This window comes from Haliotis cracherodii, unplaced genomic scaffold (genome assembly GCF_022045235.1).
Source record: "Haliotis cracherodii isolate W230 unplaced genomic scaffold, xgHalCrac1.p SCAF_17, whole genome shotgun sequence".
Lineage (NCBI taxonomy): Eukaryota > Metazoa > Mollusca > Gastropoda > Lepetellida > Haliotidae > Haliotis > Haliotis cracherodii.
Window position 1 is genome coordinate 17401129 of NW_027266272.1, and position 22618 is coordinate 17423746.

The 22618-nt window shown below is 40.9% G+C and overlaps 1 protein-coding gene across 1 annotated transcript; it reads right to left on the reverse strand.

Annotated features, from left to right (window-relative positions):
• Positions 1 to 2040: 2040 nt before the first annotated feature.
• Positions 2041 to 21694, reverse strand: LOC139464924 (uncharacterized). The gene is made up of 5 exons (XM_071246525.1): positions 21653 to 21694; positions 7776 to 8837; positions 7377 to 7546; positions 4841 to 6925; positions 2041 to 4137 (listed from the first exon to the last, which is right to left on the reverse strand). Exons 2-5 carry the CDS (start codon positions 8801 to 8803, stop codon positions 3788 to 3790), a joined length of 3633 nt encoding a protein of 1210 aa, XP_071102626.1. The 5' UTR covers positions 8804 to 8837; positions 21653 to 21694; the 3' UTR covers positions 2041 to 3787.
• Between the last annotated feature and the right edge of the window lie 924 nt (positions 21695 to 22618).

Below are 22618 nucleotides of genomic sequence, written 5' to 3' on the forward strand. Positions count from 1 at the left end.
GCAGGTCGCTATTTGAGTAAAACAACTTTGAATATAACTGTAAATAACCCATATCACCACAACGCTACTCCGATCAATTGTTCTTTCAAGGCTGAGTATTTCTGAGGGTATATGTTCATGTGTGGAAGCCACTTACATAAGCAACTTTGAAATATACTGTTTTGTTTGTTTGCTGCTTAACGCCGCACTCAGCAATATTCCAGCTAAATGAGACCCGTGAAGATTCCGGGGTAGAATAGGTCTTCAGCAACCCATGCTTGCCGTAAAAGGCGACTATGCTTGTCGTAAGAGGCGACTAACGGGATCGGGTGGTCAGGCTCGCTGACTTGGTTGATGCATGTCATCGATCCCAATTGCGTGGATCGATGCTCATGATATTAATCACTGGATTGTCTGGTCCAGACTCGATTATTTACAGACCGCCGTCATATAGCTTGAATATTGCTGAATGCGGCGTTAAACAACAAACCAACCAACCAATCCAGCTACATGACGGGGGTCTGTAAATAATTGACAATCCAATCACTGACATCATGACCATCGTTCCACGCAATTGGGATACGATTACATGCATCAACCAAGTCAGCGTGCCTGACCACCCGATCCCGTTAGTCGCCTATTACGACAAACATAGTCGCCTTTCAAGGCAGGCAGACAGTCCAGTGATTGACATCCACGATAGATCCACGCAACTGGTACACGATGCGATGCATCAACCAAGCCAGCGAGCCTGACCACCCGATCCCGTTAGTCGCCTATTACGACAAGCAATGGTTACTGAAGATCAATTCTCACCCGGATCTTTACGGGAGTTTAATGCATAACAGAGTAGAAGAAGAAATGAGAGAAGATTCGTAAAATGTATTTCCTTCAAGTATACATAGAGCTGTACTGATATAATATATACAACACAAAATATTACATCGGTCACATCCAAATCATGTTTGGTAACATGAGTATTAAAACATTCAACCAGAACCAACTTCGAAACGTCGGGACAATTTCCACACGGACGTCAAGTTTCAAATAATTAAGGTCATATAGCTTTTGAGGTAAATGCAGTAATATCCAGCAGGAAATATCATCACTACCCAAACGAAAACGATACAAGCTACCCGGACCTCAAAGTAGAGGTTGTTTTTCAAAAGGTTAACTTGTTTCCTTGTTAAACGACTGTTTCGTAAAAAACATCTATTTTAAGAAAACAACGTTAGTACAAAGCAAAATCACGTGAAACCAAATGACATTTAGCATGATAAAAAATGGGCAAACATTTCAAAATTAACATAATCAATAAAATGATAATTGATAAAACCATGCTTATCATACAGTTGAAATGCACCATGGACTCTACTTTAAACAGATATTATTTATGATTAAATTTCAAAATTTGAAGCATCAGTGACAAAAATGATGTCCGATGCAATTCCCTATTTTAACTTGTACTAAATGATCCCATAGGTTGTTTTTTTTTCAGGTGAACCACTGACTTGTCTTTTGATGTGTTTGTGGTGCCATCGGTGGGCAGGATGTGCTCCTCTTACTGGAACACCCGATATCATCACCTTTTGACAGTGATTTATAAACACATGCTCATGATATACTCGGAATGGTACAATCGACTCCGTTTTAGGCAGAGCGTTGTTATAAATATGGACAGGGTTTTGTAGGTTTTCTATTGTTTGTTTGTTTGTTGTTTAACGCCGCACTCAGCAATATTCCAGCTATATGCAGCGGTCTGTAAGATGATAGATCCTGGACCATATAATCCAGTGATTGACATCATGAGCATCGATCCTCACAATTGGGATCGTTGACATGTATCAACCAAGCCAGCGAGCCTGCCCCCCCCCCCCCCCCCCCCCCCGATCCCGTTAGTCGCCTTTTACGACAAGGATAGTCGCCTTTTACGGCAAGCATGGGTTTCTCTGATACTAGTCACTTTTGGAGCCGTCATATAGCTGTAATATTGCTGAGTGCGGCGTTAAACAACAAACGAACAAACACTTTTGAATATCGTGATTGGTGATATCGTAATAACGAGGTCCTTCAGAAAATACACTTGCAGGTTCACAATGCTTTGCAACAGATTAGGACATACGTCGTTATTTTGATACACTTGAAGGAAGATAAACCTGCAATCAATCACCGCACGACCGTTAATGGCCTACGTCGGCTAATAACCCAAATACCATACCACCACCACACGGCCATTGTGTGACGATAGTTGACAAGAGGATGCCAATGCGCATTGAAAGCATCCACGAAAGAAAGATTCGAAATAAGACGCTGAGATAAACTGTAGGTACATAAATAAAGAGTGAGTGGGCGTGATGGGTTTAACGCCGCTTTTTAAACAGTATTCCTGTTATATCGCGGCGTGTCAGCTTATCGTGGGAGGAAAGCCCGAAGTGATGCAGGTCTCAGACGTTTACCACTTCGGTGAAACCCACGAGCACGGGTATGGTGCTGACAAACCTAGAAACATAATCGGGGCGAACCGGGATTCGAACCCACAATCATTGGTTTCTGGCGTGCCCAAGGGACGCAACTCTGCACAGTAAATCGCGGCGCCTTAGAAGACTGGACCACCAGAGTCCCCTAAATAAAAAGATATAAATAATTCATAACTTAACATAATTAATACAATCTCGGCAATAATCTGTGTAGCCATTTGAAATAAGCTGATAGCAATTGATGGGGGGTGAATTACTGCTATGAGATCACCGTTTGAAACCCGCTTCCAGTGTCACCTGATTGTACTCGACGGCTTCATAATCCGGCAACATTCACGTAATCCTTATACGCTTTCATCCCTCGGTGAAGTCTCAATTATTCCATCACATAACTTAAGATTTACTAATCACAAAACTATTTGTGGTTCTATTATATGCCCTTAAAACATGTCTTCCTTTCACCCCCAATGCTCAAATTGCACAGACAAAATAGCCACGCGCAAACATTTCTTCCGAGAAATCATTATCAAAACTGTACATGATAAATCATAAGGAAAACAATGTGTGTTTGTTGTTTGACGCCGCACACAAGTATTCAAGCTATATAACGGCGACCTGTAAATATTCGATTCTGGATTAGACAATGTAGTGATTGACGTCATGAGCATCGATCTACGCAATCAACCAACTCAGCAAACAAAATAATCCGATCACGCAATCGCATCTTATGACCAGCATCGGTTGCTGGACACCAATTCTAAACCGGAACCCTTACGATGGCATAGCGAAAAGAACCATTACATATTTAATGTGCACATCATGAAACAGCACCCGTGAAGATCCGGGGTAGTAAAGGTCTTCAGCAAACCATGCTTGCAGTAAAAGGCGACTACGCGTGTCGAAAGAAGCGACTAACGGGATCGGGTGGTCAGGCTAGCTGACTAGGCTGATGCATGCGTGGATCGATGCTCATGATGTCAAACACTGGATTGTCTGGTCCAGACAGTCCGCCGTCATATAGCAGGAGTGTGGCGTTAAACAACAAAGAAACAAACATTATATATGAAACAGTTTTAAATTTATAAAATGTCTCAGCTGTAACACAAGTATTAAGCACAACATCCAGATTAAAAGTTTCTTCGCTTATAAAGCTACACTGTTTATGACACGATTTTAAATAATTTTACACAGTCTGTCTGAATTTGGAATCTTGGAATGTTATGTCTTTCATTTGACACCTTTGAAACAAATTAGATGTGGCTTGTTCTTGGAACTGTTGGTTTATCTTCAAAGAAACCAAGGACATGAAATACACACGTCGGACACCGTTCTTAGTACATAGGTGGCGCCCTCCTGTGTACCAGTAGGCCGGGGTCAGGGGATTCTTCTTGTGACTTCAGTCGCATCCTGATGCACTCCATGATGTCATCGCCATCGACCGTCAGCAGGATGAACACCCCTTCTCCGGTCTCACAGTTTCTGCCAGCCTCAAACTTGAAAGATATTTCAGTGTGACCAAAACGCCTGATTGATCTGAATGTCCACTCGAATAGTATTTCGTGGTTCCTTGGTCTCTTGATCATTATTGCAGATGCTGCCACTGACAGAATTAACGGTCCTCGGAGTCCGACCCTGAATGCAGCTTGGCCGGAATTGTCCACATAGCAATCAAAGTCGAAAACTGAAACAAACACGTGTTGTGTAAAGTTCACAAGCCATTCAAGATCAGAATATTAAATGTAAAAAATGTGGGCTGTTGAAATTATGTTTACAACTCTTAGTAAGTCAGAAAGTCAAGCAATATGAACTGGTCTTTTGACTAAGATATACCAATTATTTCGTGGTTTATTTTGCAATGAACGAATATAGATATCATGTCAACTTTGTCGCTGTAATGCTATAAACATTCAAAAAAAGGGGCGGTCGGGTAGCCTTGTGGTTAAAGGTTAACGCCAAAGACCATGTTTCGATTCCCGACATTGATGGTTGGATGGTTTGTTGTTTTATAGCAATATTACAGCTATATGACGGCCGTCTGTAAAATAATCGAGTCTGGACCAGACAATCCAGTGATTGATATCATGAGCATCGATCCAAGCCATTGGGATCGATGACCTGCATCTACCAATTCAGCGAGCCTGACCACCCGGTCCCGTTAGTCGCCTCTTACGACAAGCACAGTCGCCTTGTACGGCAAGCATGGGTTGCTGAAGACCTATTCTACCCCGGATCTTCACGGGTCCATTCCCGACATGGGGAAGCCCATTTCTGGTGTGCCCCGCCGTGATATTGCTGGGATATTGCTAAAAGCGGCGTAAACCAATACACTCTCCCTCACGCCACATGGGAAAAGACATGTTTACTGACAACCCTTAATTCAATACCGATTGTGTCTTGAAACTTTCTTCTGAAGCTTTCATCAATGCTGATTTCTAGGGGAGTCTTGTTGTACCGAGTCCGAACTTTAGGGGAAGCCCCGCCATTCAGGAGAGTAATGCAAGTCTGCAAATGTCCACCCCATGCTGCACAGTGAAGGGGGGTCAACCCTTCATCATCCTTCACATCAAGGTGAGCACTGTTGAACGTTAAGATCTTAACAATGTCTGATTCTCCACAAGACGCAGCCCAGTGCAGAGGGGTCCTCAACACCCAATCAGGACTGTTGATTTCCGCACCATTCTGCAGTAGGTAGCAGACAACGTCCATGTGGCCTCCTTGGCATGCGTAGTGGAGAGGAGTTGCTGCTACCCTCGGCCCCTTTTCGTTGATGTCAAAATCTCTTGATAGCAGAAGCTTCACTATTCCAAGTCGACCTCTCTCTGATGCAATGTGAAGTGGCGTTGAACCGAGGATTACTATCTGTAGGACAAGTTTCTGTGCACGTTCTGGCTGATCCATCATCAGGTACGGCATGGTGGAATCTAGTTCATATGTTGCATGATCTGATCTAAGTGAATCCAACAGGAGTGACATTGCCTGGACATTTCCAGATAGGGAACACCCTATGACAGCTTGACATTTTTCTCTCTTTGTAAAGAGCAATTTCTCGAGAAAGATCTTACAAAGTTCCATGGATTTGTTCCAAACCGTCCAGTACAGGAACTTGCCACCATACATGACGTCTGAATTGTGGATGGTAGATCGGGCTCCCAACCTCTTAGACAGTTTCGAAGCTGATCGTGCCACTCGTCCTTTACGCTTCAGGTAGTCAAACAAGATCTCCACAAACTCAGGAAGTGCACATGCTTCATGCGCACAAACGAGAGCAAAATGTCCAGCTGAAATTTCTTGCCCAAAGCGTTTTGCCAATGATTGGAAGTGAGCTGGTGCCAAATGGAGCAAAAACTGTGACCTGTCCCCTTCCGTTGGCCGAGAGACTATTCCAGATTCAGTTGATGGGATCAGTCGGACTCTGTCATAGATGAATCTCATTGTGCTGTGTTTCAGGACAAATTCAGAACTTCTCTCACCGACAATGTAAACTACAGCATCGTATATGACTGGATGAAGGAAGGAAACTGAATCCCCATTTAATGAGACGAAACTTCCAGTCATTATCTTGAGATCTTGATAGATTTCTGATGGGGATAGTTTTTTATCCTTGACATCTGTGTACTTCTCAGCAAGGCGAAGACTTTCCTTGAAATCATCGTCAACATTCTTGTCATTTGAAAGTGGTGTGATATTCAGTTTGTTCCTATAGATCGCAATCAAGAGCAAAGCAGCAAATTTCTTTTTGTCACTCAGGTAGAGGGGCTCGAGAATGTCCACCAGGTACTTCACTGGCCATTGGAAGAAGAGCAATGGTCTTCCAGGTAGTTGTTGACTTGCTGAATACAGTTGACAGGTTTGTGGGAATGCATACGTACTGCATTGAATAATGTCTTCTTTCTCTGCACGATCAATTGTATTCCCCCGCATCGTTCCTTCCTTGGTGTGGTTGTCAAGTATGTTCATCCTCTCCACATTTGTATAGCCGTCCTCTTTCCCCAGGTCAACGATATACTCACTGCTGAAAATTGTGCTGTTATATTTTCCAAGAAAGGGCAGTGCTTCTCTCAAAACATATGTCCTTGAGGTACAAATAAAGAAGAATGACAGATGCCGGTTCTGCTTTCTAGTTTGCTCATCCAAGATTCCTTCCAGCTTTTTCAAGATCTTGTTCCACAGGTCAATATCATGGTCTTCATACTTGTATGAGCCAAACATGTCGTCAATCAGGATGATCACATTTCCACTAGGTTTACGATCTGGGAAGTCTCCAGGGGAGTCCACTACAATTGGAGTTGCCCCTTCAGCAGCAATATCTCGGAGAATCTGGTATGCCATCGCTGTCTTCCCTGTCCCTGGCCTACCAGTGATGACGATATGACCATCTCGTCTGAACTGAGATTTGACTAATTGGTACATATGTGTCTTTGCGAAGACTCGTTGATCTCTTTTGATGTTGTTAGTGAAGTCCATGCTACCTGAAATTACAAAATGGTTCAAAACATAACAATATCTACATATCTACTAAATACCTAGTGGTACATTCATATCAGAGATTATCTTCCAAGAAATATATAACTCATTACGAAGACTATAATTGTCATATCATGTGACGTTGATATGAATGTAACCATAATAGCAGGTTATGCATCATACACTAACAAGTTGCTTTACGGATGTTTTGTTTGTTGTTCAACGACGCACTCAGCAATATTCCAGCTATATGACGGCGGTCTGACAATAATCGAGGCTTGACCAGACAATCCACTGATTGACATCATGAGCATCGATCCACGCAATAGTAATACGATGACATGCATCATCAACCAAGTCAGCAAGCCTGACCACCCGGTCCCGTTAGTCGCTTCTTATGACAAGCATGTGTTGCTGAAAACCTATTCTACCCAGGATCTTCACAGGTCTACTTACCTATCGACTCTGGCAATGTGCCCATACTTCGGCTATGACGCTGGTTTCCCAAAGCATAGTTGGCGAAGGAGGTTGTTATTAGATCATCAAACCAAGCTGGTGTCTGAATGGAAGTGGCCACCGATGAAAGTGTGTCAATACTGCTGGTGCGAGACAAAATTTTCGGCTGTCTGAAAAATAAAGACAATAAGAAACTAGAGTTTATAGAGTACCATAATAATCAATGTGGCCAAGTCACATCATTTGGAAGGTCATGCTTGATATAATAGAAACCGTACAATCGACTTTGCTCATGACAGAAATTTCTTATGAATATGGAAAGGGTTTTTTACGCTTTTATTCCGTATATTGCTATAATTGGTTACAATTATGTAAATGATCTTATGATAATGAAAATACCTGTGTTCAAACTCAGATGTTTGCGTCATGGCAGTCGACCGTACGTGTAGTTCAGGTGTCTTCTGTTCCGACGAGACCTGGCCGATGTCATAATAGTCCCATTCCATGTTTTGTGATAACCCAGCCCCAGTCTCCCTGTGTACGTTCTTCATATCGATATATGTTTCTGAACGTGATAATGGCTGTTCAATCAAACCCATCGATTTGCAGTTTCGGCAGCAGCTGTTCATTCTTTCTTGACATGGATTTAGGGTTGCCCTCTGTTTTGTTTGGCAAGATAACTTTCCGGCCATACTCTCGGACTGCATTTGTCTTGGCAGGCATATCTTTTTGTCATATGACTTGGTATGTTCAACCCTCTCATTTCTGGCCATGTTGCAAAGGAAGCTGTCACGCTGGTCAAGATTGATTTTATCCCTTGGAGGAATTGGGGGTGTTTCGTCCATCGATAGAGCTCTCTCAATGCTGATGTACTGACTATGAACAGGCTGATGGGAGGTGACTGCTCTGCGATTCTCAACAGGTTCATATATGTTCTCTGGCTGAATCGTTGACAGACAAGGGCGTGGTCGATTTCGGAACATTACTGGGGATGGCTCTCCTCCAGTAAGATGTAGTGGCCTCTGCATCTCTGGTAGCAAACATGGAGTACCATCAGCACTCATGTTGATAACATCAACTGTATATTTTCTATCGTCTATCAAATTGTAGGCAGTCTCATCGAACAAGTTGTTTTCGAAGCATATGGCTCGTTTCTTCGCCATGCTATTCACGGTGCTGTAAATGGGCTGTTGTTGGTCAACGTTGTAGTAACTGTTAATCCCACAAGGCATCGGAGGACACGGTGGCTGGTTAATGAGGGTTCCAATGGAACGGGGCCTCGTATGGCAGGTATGTTGAGAAAACGTGTGTAACAGCACTGGGTCATCTCGATCCCAGGAATCTCTGCTGTAGAGACGGTTCAGGCTCAAGGTTTGTCTTGTATGATCAATTCCTTTCCAGTTAACGTAAACTCTGTCTGTCTGCATGGCTGCTGGCTGTAAAAACACAGTGTACTTGTGTCTGCAAACATTAAAAAACAAATGTACATATGATGTCATCTGGGTAGAATAGGTCTTCAGCAACCCATACTTGCCGTAAAAGTAACAGTTAGGATTGATGACTTATTTAAGAAATAACGACGAGTGGGAGTTGTTTTTCATATAATAAACACTACAGGGAGAATAAACCATGAGGAGTTCAGTCCCGAGTGGTTTATTCTCCCTGCAGTGTTAGATTGTACTATAAACAATACCCACGAGTCATTTATCCCTTTTATAAGAGATCAACATTACGTAGAGCCTCATTTATGATTTTGATAAAATGTACAAGCTTTATACATATTCACTAAATATATTAAATACTCTGAAATGTCCAATGTACGAACAGGTGAGTTAAGTTTGGTATTTCCCACATATTCTCACAATCCTCACTTCGGTCATCTGTACCTTTTCTCTTGATAACGATTTTCATATCTCTACAACTTTGGGATGCGATCGTTCGGCCACTGCGTAACCCAGCTACGTCTATGGGGAACAAATTACTAGACCCTTCCCTCTCAAAAATAACGTCGTCCAATATGCGACGTTGAATAGGTATAGGTCTTCAGCAACCCATGCTTGTAAAAAGCGACCATGCTTTTCGTAAGAGGCGAATAACGGGATCGGGTGGTCAGGCTCGCTGACTTGGTTGATGCATGTCATCGAAGACCAATTGCGTGGATCGATGCTCATGAAGTCAATCACTGGATAGTTTGGTGTTGGCGATATCAGGTGTTGGCAATAAGTATGTGAGCGCTCCAATGTACACATTGGCTACACTTGTTTGAGTTGTGGTTTCACTGCCCTGGATTACTGACAACAGTTTCCACTTCCCTGTAATGGCCTTGGATTGTACACATGACCTACAGAATAATCAATATTCCCTTATTAGGATGCAGTCTCTATAAAGTCAGTATGAACACCCGGTGTTATCAATGATCCATTTTTCACCGCGATATTGCCTTTTACGACCAGTGGAGTGAGAATGGTTTAAGGCCGCTTTTAGCAATATTCCAGCAATATCGCGGCCCAGAAATGGGCTTCACACATTGTACCCATGTCGGGAATCGAGCCCGGGTCTTCGGCGTGACGAGCGAACGCTTTAACCACAAGGCTACCCGACGCCCAGTTGAATATGTTTGGGCACTGGTAATTTTCTGGCGTTGACGTTTTAAACCTGAGGAGCGAAAGAGGCTATTCTTCTCGGTTGATTTTATGATGTGTTTGATTTTCAATTGATAATATCTTAAGTTAGCAATATTATATCCCCAATGTGAACTGTACTGACGCTTAGTAAGTACTCAAAGAACACTTGTACGTGTTTTTATGATATAAAATGCTGATGGGAATCATATACCTTTGAAATCAATACACTTAAACATTTCAAACGACGGCTGGGGTAGCCTAGTGGTTAAAGCATTCGTTCGTCACGCCGAAGGCCCAGGTTCGATTCCCCACAAGGGTACAATGTGTAAAGGCCTTTTTTCTGATGTTCCCCGCCGCGACATTGCTGGAATATTGCTAAAAGCGGCGTAAAACCACATTCACTCACTCAAACATGATAGGTTCAACCGTTGTATATTCATACATACCCCAGTCTTCATTGAACACATATAATTCTACTCACAATTACCCAGCCACAGATTAGTGTTTACTAATGAGTGATGGTTAAATAGACATAATCACACTTAACAGTTCCTTCAATTATCTATCACGTTAATTACATGATAGACAATTCTGGATTTATTAAGTACACCAAACATCAGCTCCTTCTATTATCAATCACGTTAATTACATGATAGATAATTCTGGATTTATTAAGTACACTAAACAACTGTTCCTTCAATTATCAATCACGTTAATTACATGATAGATAATTCTGGATTTATTAAGTACACCAAACATCAGCTCCTTCTATTATCAATCACGTTAATTACATGATAGATAATTCTGGATTTATTAAGTACACTAAACAACTGTTCCTTCAATTATCAATCACGTTAATTACATGATAGATAATTCTGGATTTATTAAGTACACTCAACATCAGTTCCATCAATTATCAATCACGTTAATTACATGATAGATAATTCTGGATTTATTAAGTACACCAAACATCAGTTCCTTCTATTTTCAATCACGTTAATTACATGATAAATAATTCTGGATTTATTAAGTACACTAAACAACTGTTCCTTCAATTATCAATCACGTTAATTACATGATAGATAATTCTGGATTTATTAAGTACACTCAACATCAGTTCCATCAATTATCAATCACGTTAATTACATGATAGATAATTCTAGATTTATTAAGTACACTATACAACAGTTTCTTCAATTATCAATCACGTTGATTACATGATAGATAATTCTGTATTTCTTAAGTACACTAAACAACTAACAGTTCCTTCAATTATCAATCACGTTAATTACATGATAGATAATTCTAGATTTATTAAGTACACTAATCAACAGTTCCTTCAATTTCCAATCACGTTAATTAGCCTGCAACCTCGGGGAATCGCGGTACTTGTCATGTACGCTAAATGGAACAAAATGCACTCACTAACCTTTATGATTATTCGTGTTCTCTACATCAGATATCATTCATCTTATCAAACAATGCATATTTTACTGATAAAAGTTCATTATTTACATTAGTAGCTCCGAGTAAAAGCCGGGCCTCGCGCTCTGTTTGACAAGGGAGAGAACTCCATCGTATCGCGGTACAGAGAAAAGGGTATGGAGGTCCGAAAAAAAAAAGAGGACATAAATCTACCAACCACTTGGTATGATCATGGCAGACATCAGTGATTTGTCCAGACAAGTGCAAAGACAGCACAAGTAAAATTCTAAATGTGTTATCAGCAATAGGTTTTCAATGCATATTTAACCAAAAGTAAGAGAAAAATATTTTTATATGTCAACAACAAAATATCAGAAATGATATTCTAAGATTGTTTAAAAAAAAATTGGATGACAATAATTTGTCACAAAATGGAAAAATGTTAAAAGTCAACAATAAATATATAAAAAGCACTCCTAGTCTGCCCAAAGTATGTATTTATCTTTTGTTACTAGTGAAGAACGTATTTCTAAGTTTGGCATTATGGCCCTTATGATCTCCCAATAGATTCAGGGCACAGAGCGGGAAAAAATGTGCGGACTACGTAACTTCCGTTACCTCATTAGTCGACATGAATATGCAGATGATCTTGTTCAGGTCGACAGAGAAAGTTTACTTGGGGAACTGCGGGTTATATCGTTGGCCATTGATAGATGGGGGTAAGGCAATATTAAAAATGATGCCAGAAGTAAATATCAACACATTAATAACTCCTTACTTACAGCAGACGGAACATTCCGAGGAAATTGTAATTGTTGACGAAGAGGGCACTTCCTGGTTACTGATTTGCTAGATAGACAGCCGCTAAGAGGCGTGTCCCGCGTGAACTATCGGAAATCACAAATGCCGCGATACGATGAATGCCGCGGTACCATGGGGTCCGAGTATACATGATAAATAATTCTTGATTTATTAAGTAATCGATTTTAAACATACTGATATTCAGTATTTCAGTACTTTTTTACGTAATCCGTACTTAATCTCATAAATATGTGAAACATGTCTAAATTATAGAATTGTTTTTACAAATATGCATGTTCCTAATAATTGATGTTTTCTCAATTGAGAATAATCAACAATTTCATATCGTTAAACTTTGTACCCAGTTGAGGAAGATATGTTCTTTAAAGATGTTGATAACTATAACATAACAAAAAATGAAATTAATCTTCGATGTAACCATTACATTTTCTACATACTTCATTCACAGCTACCCTTGAAGATTCCGGGATAGAATAGGTCTTCAGCAACCCATGTTTGCGGGTAAAAGGCGACTTTGCTTGTCGTAAAAGGCGACTAACGGGATCGGGTGGTCAGGCTCGCTGACTTGGTTGATGCATGTCATCGATCCCAATGGTTGGGATCGATGCTCATGATATCAATCACTGGATTGTCTGGTCCAGACTCGATTATTTACAGACCGCCGTCATATAGCTGGAATATTGCTGAGTGCGGCGTTAAACAACAAACCAACCAACCAACCAACCACCCCGGATCTTCATGGGTGCCGGCCTGTATTTGGCATTTGCGTGTATTAGAGGCATATCTTGTATCTAACATACGTTACCTCGCCGTGTGTACAATTCACAACTTGAATATCGTTAGATCTAAGAAATATATTTACTAGAAATGTTTGTAAGGAAATTGTGAATATTCAAAATGTTCTTAATACTGTAACATGTATCATAGTTAAATATTTATCAGTTTGCAGCTGAGTTTGAGACCTGAGTATATTTGAATGTTGATGCCAATTTTGTCGATACGTGTCATTTATTCTTTTTAAATTTAATAATTATTTTCTTATTAAATCCAAACGAGAGACCATCCAAACGAGAGACCATCCACTCATAAATAATACATTCCTTATTTCGAATATCCAATTGATCTAAAAAATCCTATTGCATATAAAACAGTAAAACAAGTAGCTATGTATACCGAGTCAAATTAAAAACTTCACATTTTTTAAAAGTAATCCCATATATGATATACAACGGACAAATGTATCAGAGAAGGTAATTTTTAATCATTAATGTCCAAAGAAGGATTTTAATTAACCGTGGTAACCATAATTTGTTCCAAGCACCTACGGTATTCGGTAATAACATCAACAGTTTAAGTCCCAAGCACGAGAATCTGATGGCACACAAGTTCAGTAGCGTGTATGGCCACCATGTGCGTTGACAACTGCCACACAATGCCTCCGCATGGACCTTGTGATACTTGTGAACAAATGATTGGGAAGACGACGCCATTGTTGTTGCAAAATGGTGCCAAGATCTTGCAAATTCTGTGGTTGGTTCTTGAGAGTGCGCAGACTTCTGCTAAGAGCATCCAAGACGTGTTCGATGGGATTGAGGTCGGGAGACCTTGACGGCCAGTCCATGACGTTGACTCCCCTCATTCTGAAGGGAATTCCTTGTCAAAATTGCTGTTTAGGGTCTGGCATTGTCGTGTTTGATGATCAAACCGGGTCCATGTGCTGCCATAAAAGGCAGAAGTTCTGGTGCCAGTACCTGGTCGCGGTAAGCAGCAGCGTTGAGGTTGCCACGGATGACAAGAAGCCTGGAACGTGCATTGCCACAGAAAGCACCCCACTCCATGACACTTCCGCCTCGAAATCTGTCAACTTCCTGTACACAACATTGGGCGTAACGTTCATGACGGCGCCTCCACACCCTCGCCCTACCATCAGCAAATCGAAGATTAAATCGGGATTCATCACTGAAGACGACTTGATTCCAATTCCTCTGAGTCCATCGTAAGTGTCGCTATGCCCACAATTGACGTTGACGTCTGTATAATTGAGTCAGAATCGGCCCGCAGTATGGCCATCGTGCTTGAAGGTGAGCAGTTCTCAGACGGTTTCGGACAGTTTGCGCACTCAGTCTACCCCTAAACAGTTCATTTCTGGTTGATGTAGCCGTCAAAAATCGGTTACGGAGGTGACGTAAGACAGTCTGACGATCCTCTGCATGTGACGTCACACGTGGTCGACCTGGCCGAGGGCGATCAGCGGTGGAAGCCGTTTGCTGTAGACGCGTCTGTAAATCATAAACAGTCCGTTGACTACAACCCATCGTCCTTGCGACTTCAGCTACGGACGTTCCCGTCTGCAACATGCCGATGGCACGTTCACGTTGCACAATTGAAAGGCGTGGCATGACAAATGGCCGTAAAGACCTTTGTTTTCTTGTGTTTTTCTTTTTTTGTTAATGACTGCTAACAAGTATGGCTGAAAACACGTGCGGTATTATGGCCACGTGACCAGTTGCACGTGAAAAACCACTTTTGCCACGATAGTACTGTGCACATGATTTTGATCGATTCATCTGCACAAAAACGGGTGTTATCTGAAGACAATACGTGGCCATTACTGTTTAAATACACAATAAGGGCCCACAATGATAACTGGTCAAAATGTTAAAATTTTAGAATTGTGAAGTTTTTAATTTGGTTCAGTATATATACATCCATGTTGATAATTGCAACCAACATTTGATAACTCATTACTGACAAATAAGTACAACGACCGGTTTTACCAGACATTGCCCTATGGCCTACAGTACAAAGTGTCATATATTATACTTGTTTTGTCATACTTTACACCCATAAAACAGGAAACATGCAATTTTACTGTCAGCTGCGATCCCGTTGAAATTTCAATCTATATTGTCCTACTATAAACTGAACCTACATTCATACTTTATGTAAATGTATATGTTTTAAGGCGTGTTGAAATGCAATGCGTCACGCGATGTTGTTGAAATATTGCCGATGTGACGTTTAACTTTTCACTAACTAACTAACTCACTGAAATGCAATGTATACATTTTTAAAAGGTCTTTTTGTTTTGATGTTCCATAATATAGGCAGCAGAAAAAATATTCTGAAGCTTCAGTTATTTTTTTAGGTTTGATTTGGTTTGCTGTTTAACGCCGCACTGAGCAATATTCCAGCTATATGACGGCGGTCTGTACATAATCGAGTCTGGACCAGACAATCCAGTGATATACATCATGAACATCGACCCACGCAATTGGGATTTTCAAGGGGTAAAACATATCAGTGCATATATTGCTCACATGTGCAGTGTGCAAATAGCCCGTTTCGTTATTCTCATAATTTGAATTACAAGGTGTCACCCCTTCTCATAATTTGAATTACAAGGTGTCAACCCTGACCTTTATTGGACGAGACCCGTGAAGATCCGGGGTGGAATGGGTCTTCAGCTACCCATGCTTGCTGTAAAAGGTGACTGTGCTTGTCGTAAAAGGCGACTAATATAACGGGATCGCTGACTTGGTTGATGCATGTCATCGATCCCAATTGCTTGGATCGATGCTCATGGTGTTAATCACTAGATTGTCTGGTCCAGACTGGATTATTTACAGACAGACGGCCGTCATATAGCTGACATATTGCCGAGTGCGGCGTTAAACAACAAACAAACTAAACCTTTACCGGACGACTTTCGCCACATGTATTCGTTCATATTTCGATCACAAGAACTTTTTTGTTTAAGCTGGAACTTTTAACCAAAGAAAAAAGAAACTTAAGTATTTTATTATCAAATGCTGAAGCACAGTGGCAGTAAAACAGTATCTTATTTTTAAAATGCAGATGCAGTATCTATTTCCTTGAATGAACCTGTGTCAGTTCACATGGTTCCTGATGACCGACTAATTTGGGATTAGGCTACACAGTGGTACTTACACCATATGGGTCACAAATTACAAAATAGAAAGTTAGTCATTAATGCAAAGTTAAGTTTTAAAACAAGTTGTAAAACATATTTGAGCATACTATATTTAGAAACAATTCATGAAACATATTTGAGCAAAACAATATTATATATAGTTTTAAAACACGGGCTATAGGCCACCAGTAACCAAAGCTAGGCCACCTCACTTGGTATCATGGGGACTTACAGCACCTCTGCTTCCTGCATCATACCCCAGCAGGATTTACGTCATCACTATAGCCACTGGTGGTTGTGCACAATAGAAAGTTCTGAATACGGCAATTTCAAAAACTGAAGAAGATCGAAGAGCACGTGCTGTTTGACATAGTTTTTGAAACTGCCGTACCGGGACGGTCGCCGCTAATGCCAGCTGGAGCCGGGCTTCAAGTTCACTTGTCGTTTCGCGGAACTATAAACAAATGACCCGTGAAGATTCCGGTGTAGAATAGGTCTTCAGCATCCCATACTTGCCATAAAAGGCGATTAACGGGATCGGGTGGTCAGGCAGGTGTCATCGATCCCGCCCATTCTGATTCTGATAACATTCATCCATTCGTCACCACTCGCCCCTTTCCGTAACCTGCAAGAAGACTCGTCACCCTATCGATAAATGTTATGTGCGAAAATACGACAAACCAATCAGAATGCGCGTATGATTTCAAGTTCTTCGTCAAAGAATCCCTCAGAAATAATTTTTGTTTTTACATGTGTCTTGCATCTAAAAATATACCCAAGACACAGTTAAATGTGTTCAATCATATTAATAATTCCGCATGTCCCGATGTGCTTTAAATTGCATCTGAAATATATATGATATATGAGTAAATATATGTGAACCATTACACAACGAGTTGACAATTGTTTATGGTATGCCCGTTTGCGCTAAGACGAAACCCGGTCGCAAAAATGGCCATGAGAAGGGCACGAGTTGCTATTCGGCTTGTCCTGGAATAACACGAGTCACGAATGAACATTCATCGATAGGGGGGACGAGTCTTCTTGCAGGTTACGGAAAGGGGCGAGTGGTGACGAATGAGTAACATGTATTGCGCCGCGCACACCACATGCCCCTTCAGTTTAAAGTTGGACCGTCCGGGTCAGCGCACCTAGCGGGTTAGTGAAGGGAAGATAAATTGAAATAGATCGCCCATAGAGTAGTACTGTTCAAAATGGCAGGTAAGAATAGGTCATCAGCAACCCATGCTTGCCGTAATAGGCGACTAACGGGATCGGGTGGTCAGGCTCGCTGACTTGGTTAAGGCATGTCATCGATCCCAATTGCGTGGATCGATGCTCATGATGTCAGTCACTGGATTGTCTGGATTAGATTATTTGCAGACCACCCTCATATAGCTGCAATATTGCTGAGTGCGGCGTTAAACAACAAACCATCAAACCAACCGACGAATTGCGTAGATCGAGGATCATGTTTTCCATCACTGGATTGTCTGGTCCAGACTCGATTATTTACCGTCATAAACCCGACATACTGCTGAGTGCTTCGTTAAACAACAAACAAATCAAAATGGCAGGAATCCCAACTTATTCACTCATTCATTAGCTGCATAATCTAATAGACCGGTAGCACGGGGCAATTCACATAGCTTCAAATGGAACGTTAGTGATTGTTCCATAAGGAGATACATTGATGGCGCGGGGCAGTTCCTGTTTACGCCTGAAATTCCGAGTCGAGTCTGCACTGAGCAATGAATTACTAACACGAGAGAGTGTTATGGTTGAACTAATAACATGGTCACTGAACTTGACACGTGGTACGACCTGATGACCAGGCAAGGTATAGCCTTGATTTATGATGTAAACAGCCATTGCTTGCAACCACTACCATACAGGAGGAGGGCGTGGGGGTTTATCATACGCAAGTTTAACGAACAAGGGACAGCCCTTCTATTTACATATAGAAAATGTGATGGTCATATCGAAGGTCAATCCCATGTGGTACACTACTGCCTAGAAGTTCATTCTCCTTAAGGCGGTCGGGTAGCCTAGTGGTTATAGCGTTCGCTCGTCACGCCGAAGATCCGGGTTCTAATCCCGTCATGGGTACAATGTGTGAAGCCCACTTCTGGTGTCCCCCGCCGTGATATTGCTCGAATATTGCTAAAAGCGGCGTAAAACCAAACTCACTCACTCACTCACTCATTCCCCTTACACGCATGGGCAACGCGTTACGCAACCCGTGTGCACCCCGTTGGTCACTCGTGTGGAACCCGTCCGCAACGCGTTGAACACGGGTGTGCAACCCGTTCGTCACTCGTGTGCACCGCGTGACACACTCATTACTGGGGGAACAAACTTTTGACCAAAGGTGGACCCGTGTTAAGCTGAACTTGGAGGTGGTAACAATGAGATATTTTTTTTATTTCCTGACGAAAAATGTTAACACATATTTAATTATAAGTAATCGAGTCTGGACCAGATAATCCAGTGATTAATATCATGAGAATCGATCAATCGATCGATGACATGCATCAACCAAGTCAGCGAGCCTGACCACCCGATCTCGTTAGTCGCCTTTTACGACAAGCATAGTCACCTTTTACGGCAAGCATGGGCTGCTGAAGACCTATTTTCCATACTTAATTAAATGTACTTGCTGATGTCTCATTTTTAGATGTGATTTTGTTGGAAAATATGAGTACTGTTGTGGCTTCTACAGGATGTTTTGCGATGTTGTCAAGAGAATACTTGATCCTGGTAAATGTTATTGCTATTCAAATGCTTTTTGTGATTTGACGTTAAACGTCTGTAGTACGACTTTCATTGATCATGTTTATGAGGTTTGGCGGAGCGTTGTTTTTATTGGACCCTAATTACTTTATGATGGGTTGGTATTTTTTTGTCTCAGCTCCAAAGCCGTGACGCTGGGAAAAGGCAGCATTTAAATAATGAGAGTAGATTATATCATGGAGGATACACTTGGGGGAGAGGGTTCTACTAATTACCGTACCACAGAAAGGGACATGTAGACGTGAGCGCGGGGATTGTATGTAAGATGGCTGTCGCATAAAGGCCGCCAGGAGAGGTAAACATTGAGTGTTGTTTTCACGGGTTTGTTGAATAAAATCCCAGCGCTACTGTCAATATATCTTCTACTTGATCATGGATACATCCTGGATACATCATTTTGGCATTTACAATATATATGTTTTCAACTTACATTAATGGTTTCCTAGTCATATCTTTTAGAGTATTTGTCAATTGTGTTGAGCTAAAAAGCAATAATTGTAATTTGTGGTGACATGTCAAATTACAACATGAAATCTCATTTGAAACATGAAGTAAGTACTATATTAAATAATAATATTCAAATCGCATTAAAATACAATGATACAGATGTAACCCTAAAGTCTGTGTTCAACATTCAGAGCCAGGAGGAAAAATTATTATTATATAATAAACAAAGTTAATTAAGAAGCTTGCCCTTACTTATATGTAGAGACATTATCTGAATATGACTATATATGTACATGTTACGATACTGTACCTATCTTCACGACGTATGAAAGAAAATCGGCATAAGGTTCATGGAGACGAAGGCTAGAGATAAAATACGATCTACGTTAAATTTTAACTCACTCACTCACTAATCGTGTATAAAGTGTAAAGATAAGCAATCGATGATAAATCTTCGCAATTCAGAAAACATCGATCCATAGCTATATTTTAAACATCTATTTCTATAAGTCGTTGAAAGGTATTAAGAAGTGATACACACAAGGAAGAGAATTTATGGATGTCAACTTTATTAAGAGGAACAACGTTTCGGAGTATATGCTTACTCCTTCATAAGTCGTTGTGTTCCTTATAATGAAATTGACATCCATACATTCTCTTCCTTATTTCAATAAGGTTCACAAATTCACGTGGCTAAGGGATATATAGCGCTGAAAATTATACGAATGGATTACTGACAATAAGTGATAAGAAATGAATATATGTCTATGATTCTAGTGTTGAGGAAGCAGAACATCTACCGGTGAAATTAAGGTTAACAAGCCGACGGGTGATACACGAGATTTAATTCAATTGTCATTAATGATTTAACGAGTATACATAATACGTATGCATCAGGGAAACGACGTCTAAAGAAAACTGAATAGTCATACGGCCCGTGAAGATCCGGGTTAGAATAGATCTTCAGCAACCCATGCTTGCCAAAGCAACAAACAAACAAACAAACAAACAAACAATACTATTAGTCATACCAGAAAATGCACTGATGCTACAAGCACACATTGTTAATCGCTGGCTATTATCTGTAATTACGTTCCACAAGTATCAATGAGTTCAGGAAAAACCTCCTCATCCTTGACTTTCACTGACGACTACGCGTTAATCAACCATATATGTCCATGCAAGGACGGACTTTTGTATTCACGCTCGTTCATTATGCGTTATGAAAGTGACTGCACCAGCGAGTACACTCGCAAAAAGCGAAACACCATCAGGGAAGTATGTATTTATGAGTTACAAACATTCTCCGTACAGATTCACTGATTCAAATCCTCTATCGATTGTCAAACATATACAGCTAACTTAAACGACTAACTTCTTTGATACGCATTTAGAAGTTGGAGTACTAAGTAAGGATAAGAATTTATGGATGAACAACTTCTTTATTACAATTAAGAGCGACGTTTCGGTGTAGGTTCTAACACTTGATTGATAACGGTGTTAGAACCTACACCGAAACGTCGCTCTTAATTGTAATAAAGAAGTTGTTCATCCATAAATTCTTATCCTTACTTAAATAAAACGACTGTTCATTATCAATGAAGCGATTATTGACAAATGGTATGAAAAAGAAAACTTTTTTTCATATCTTACGCGCATAATATTTACCTTAATGCTTCAGGTTCGTTGTAGTCTACGGTTTGGTTTGGTTTGTTGTTTAACGCCGCACTCAGCAATATTCCAGCTATATGACGGCGGTCTGTAAATAATCGAGTCTGTACCAGACAATCCAGTGATTGATGTCATGAGCATCGATCCACGCATTTGGGATCGATGACATGTATCAACCAAGTCAGAGAGCCTGACCACCCGATCCCGTTAGACGCCTTTTACGGCAAGTATGGGTTGCTTAAGACCTATTCCTACCCGGAATCTTCACGGGTCTTACGGATAGTTCAACCTTTGGTTTACCTTAAAACTGTTCACCTGCTCATTTGTTTTTTAACCGAAACCAATAAAAGTATAAACCAATCTGTCCCGATAATACCCAGGACACACAAATTCTATACTAAATTTACACTCGAGTATAAAAATAATTGAATGGACAAACAAGCATGGTATCGTACCAGGTAAGAAGCGGAACTGTATTGACGATACGGGTTAGTGAGTGAATTGGTGTAACCCCTCTTTGAAAAGCTGGACATAACTTCAACAGTAAAATGTTATCTTACCGTCGTTGATGGCCCCGTCATGTCAGTATGAGGTAACTGCTTTCTGCTTGTCTTTTTACGGGGAATCTGGTTTCACTTTCCCCATGGCCTCGGCGTTCTCGGTGTGCAATGACATAACTTCCTTGTCAAACAAATCAGAAGCTATCATTTAAGATACAAACTATCATGTTCTGTTTTTAACTCGACAGAATGTTTCTTAGAAATTGAAATGTAAGTGAGATATTTGACAAGATGCATGCACCGACTTTTCTTATTCACAATGGATGTTTGTTCGAAATTACACCACCGTGACGAGCAGTTCAACATGAAGTTGACGACACATATTGGTTGGTTGGTTTACGCCGCACTCAGCAATATTCCCGCTACATGACGGCGGTCTGTAAATATTTGGGCCAGACAATCCGGTGATTGATATCATGATCACCGATCCCCGCAATTGGGATTGATTGACATGCTTCAACCGATCCCGTTAGTCGCCTTATACGACAAGCATAGCGCCTTTTACGGCAAGCATGGGTTGCTGAAAACCTCTTCTACCCCGGATCTTCAAGGGGAAGAATATTTATTCACATATTTAATGAAGATGACTGTCAAGATGGTGTACTTTTGGTTCACAGACCCATGAAGATCCCCTGCTGGAGACCTATTTTAACGCGGATCTTCACGGGCCGTATGACTATTCAGTTTTCTTTTGACGTCAGTTTCCCTGATGCATACAGATTATGAAGACTCATTGAATCATTAATGACAATTAAATCTCGTGTATCGCCCGTCGGCTTGTTAACCTTTATTTCACTGGTACATGTACTGCTTCTCCAACACTAGAATCATAAACACTATACCGCCACAGCTGGAATATTGCTGAGTGCGGCGTTAAACAACCAACCAACCAAATCTTATCACTTATTGTCAGTAATCCATTCGTATAATTTTCACCGCAATATATCCGTTAGTCGTGGATTTGTG

Bases quoted from the DNA above. Each gene is read 5' to 3' on its own strand.
- LOC139464924 (XM_071246525.1), bottom strand. From the start codon at position 8,803: ATGCAGACAGACAGAGTTTACGTTAACTGGAAAGGAATTGATCATACA. The intron at 7,547-7,775 runs GTATTTTCATTA...TTTATTTTTCAG, and splicing joins ACATCTGAGTTTGAACACAG to ACAGCCGAAAATTTTGTCTC. The intron at 4,138-4,840 runs GTATTGAATTAA...TGTTTGTTTCAG, and splicing joins AAAGTTTCAAGACACAATCG to TTTTCGACTTTGATTGCTAT.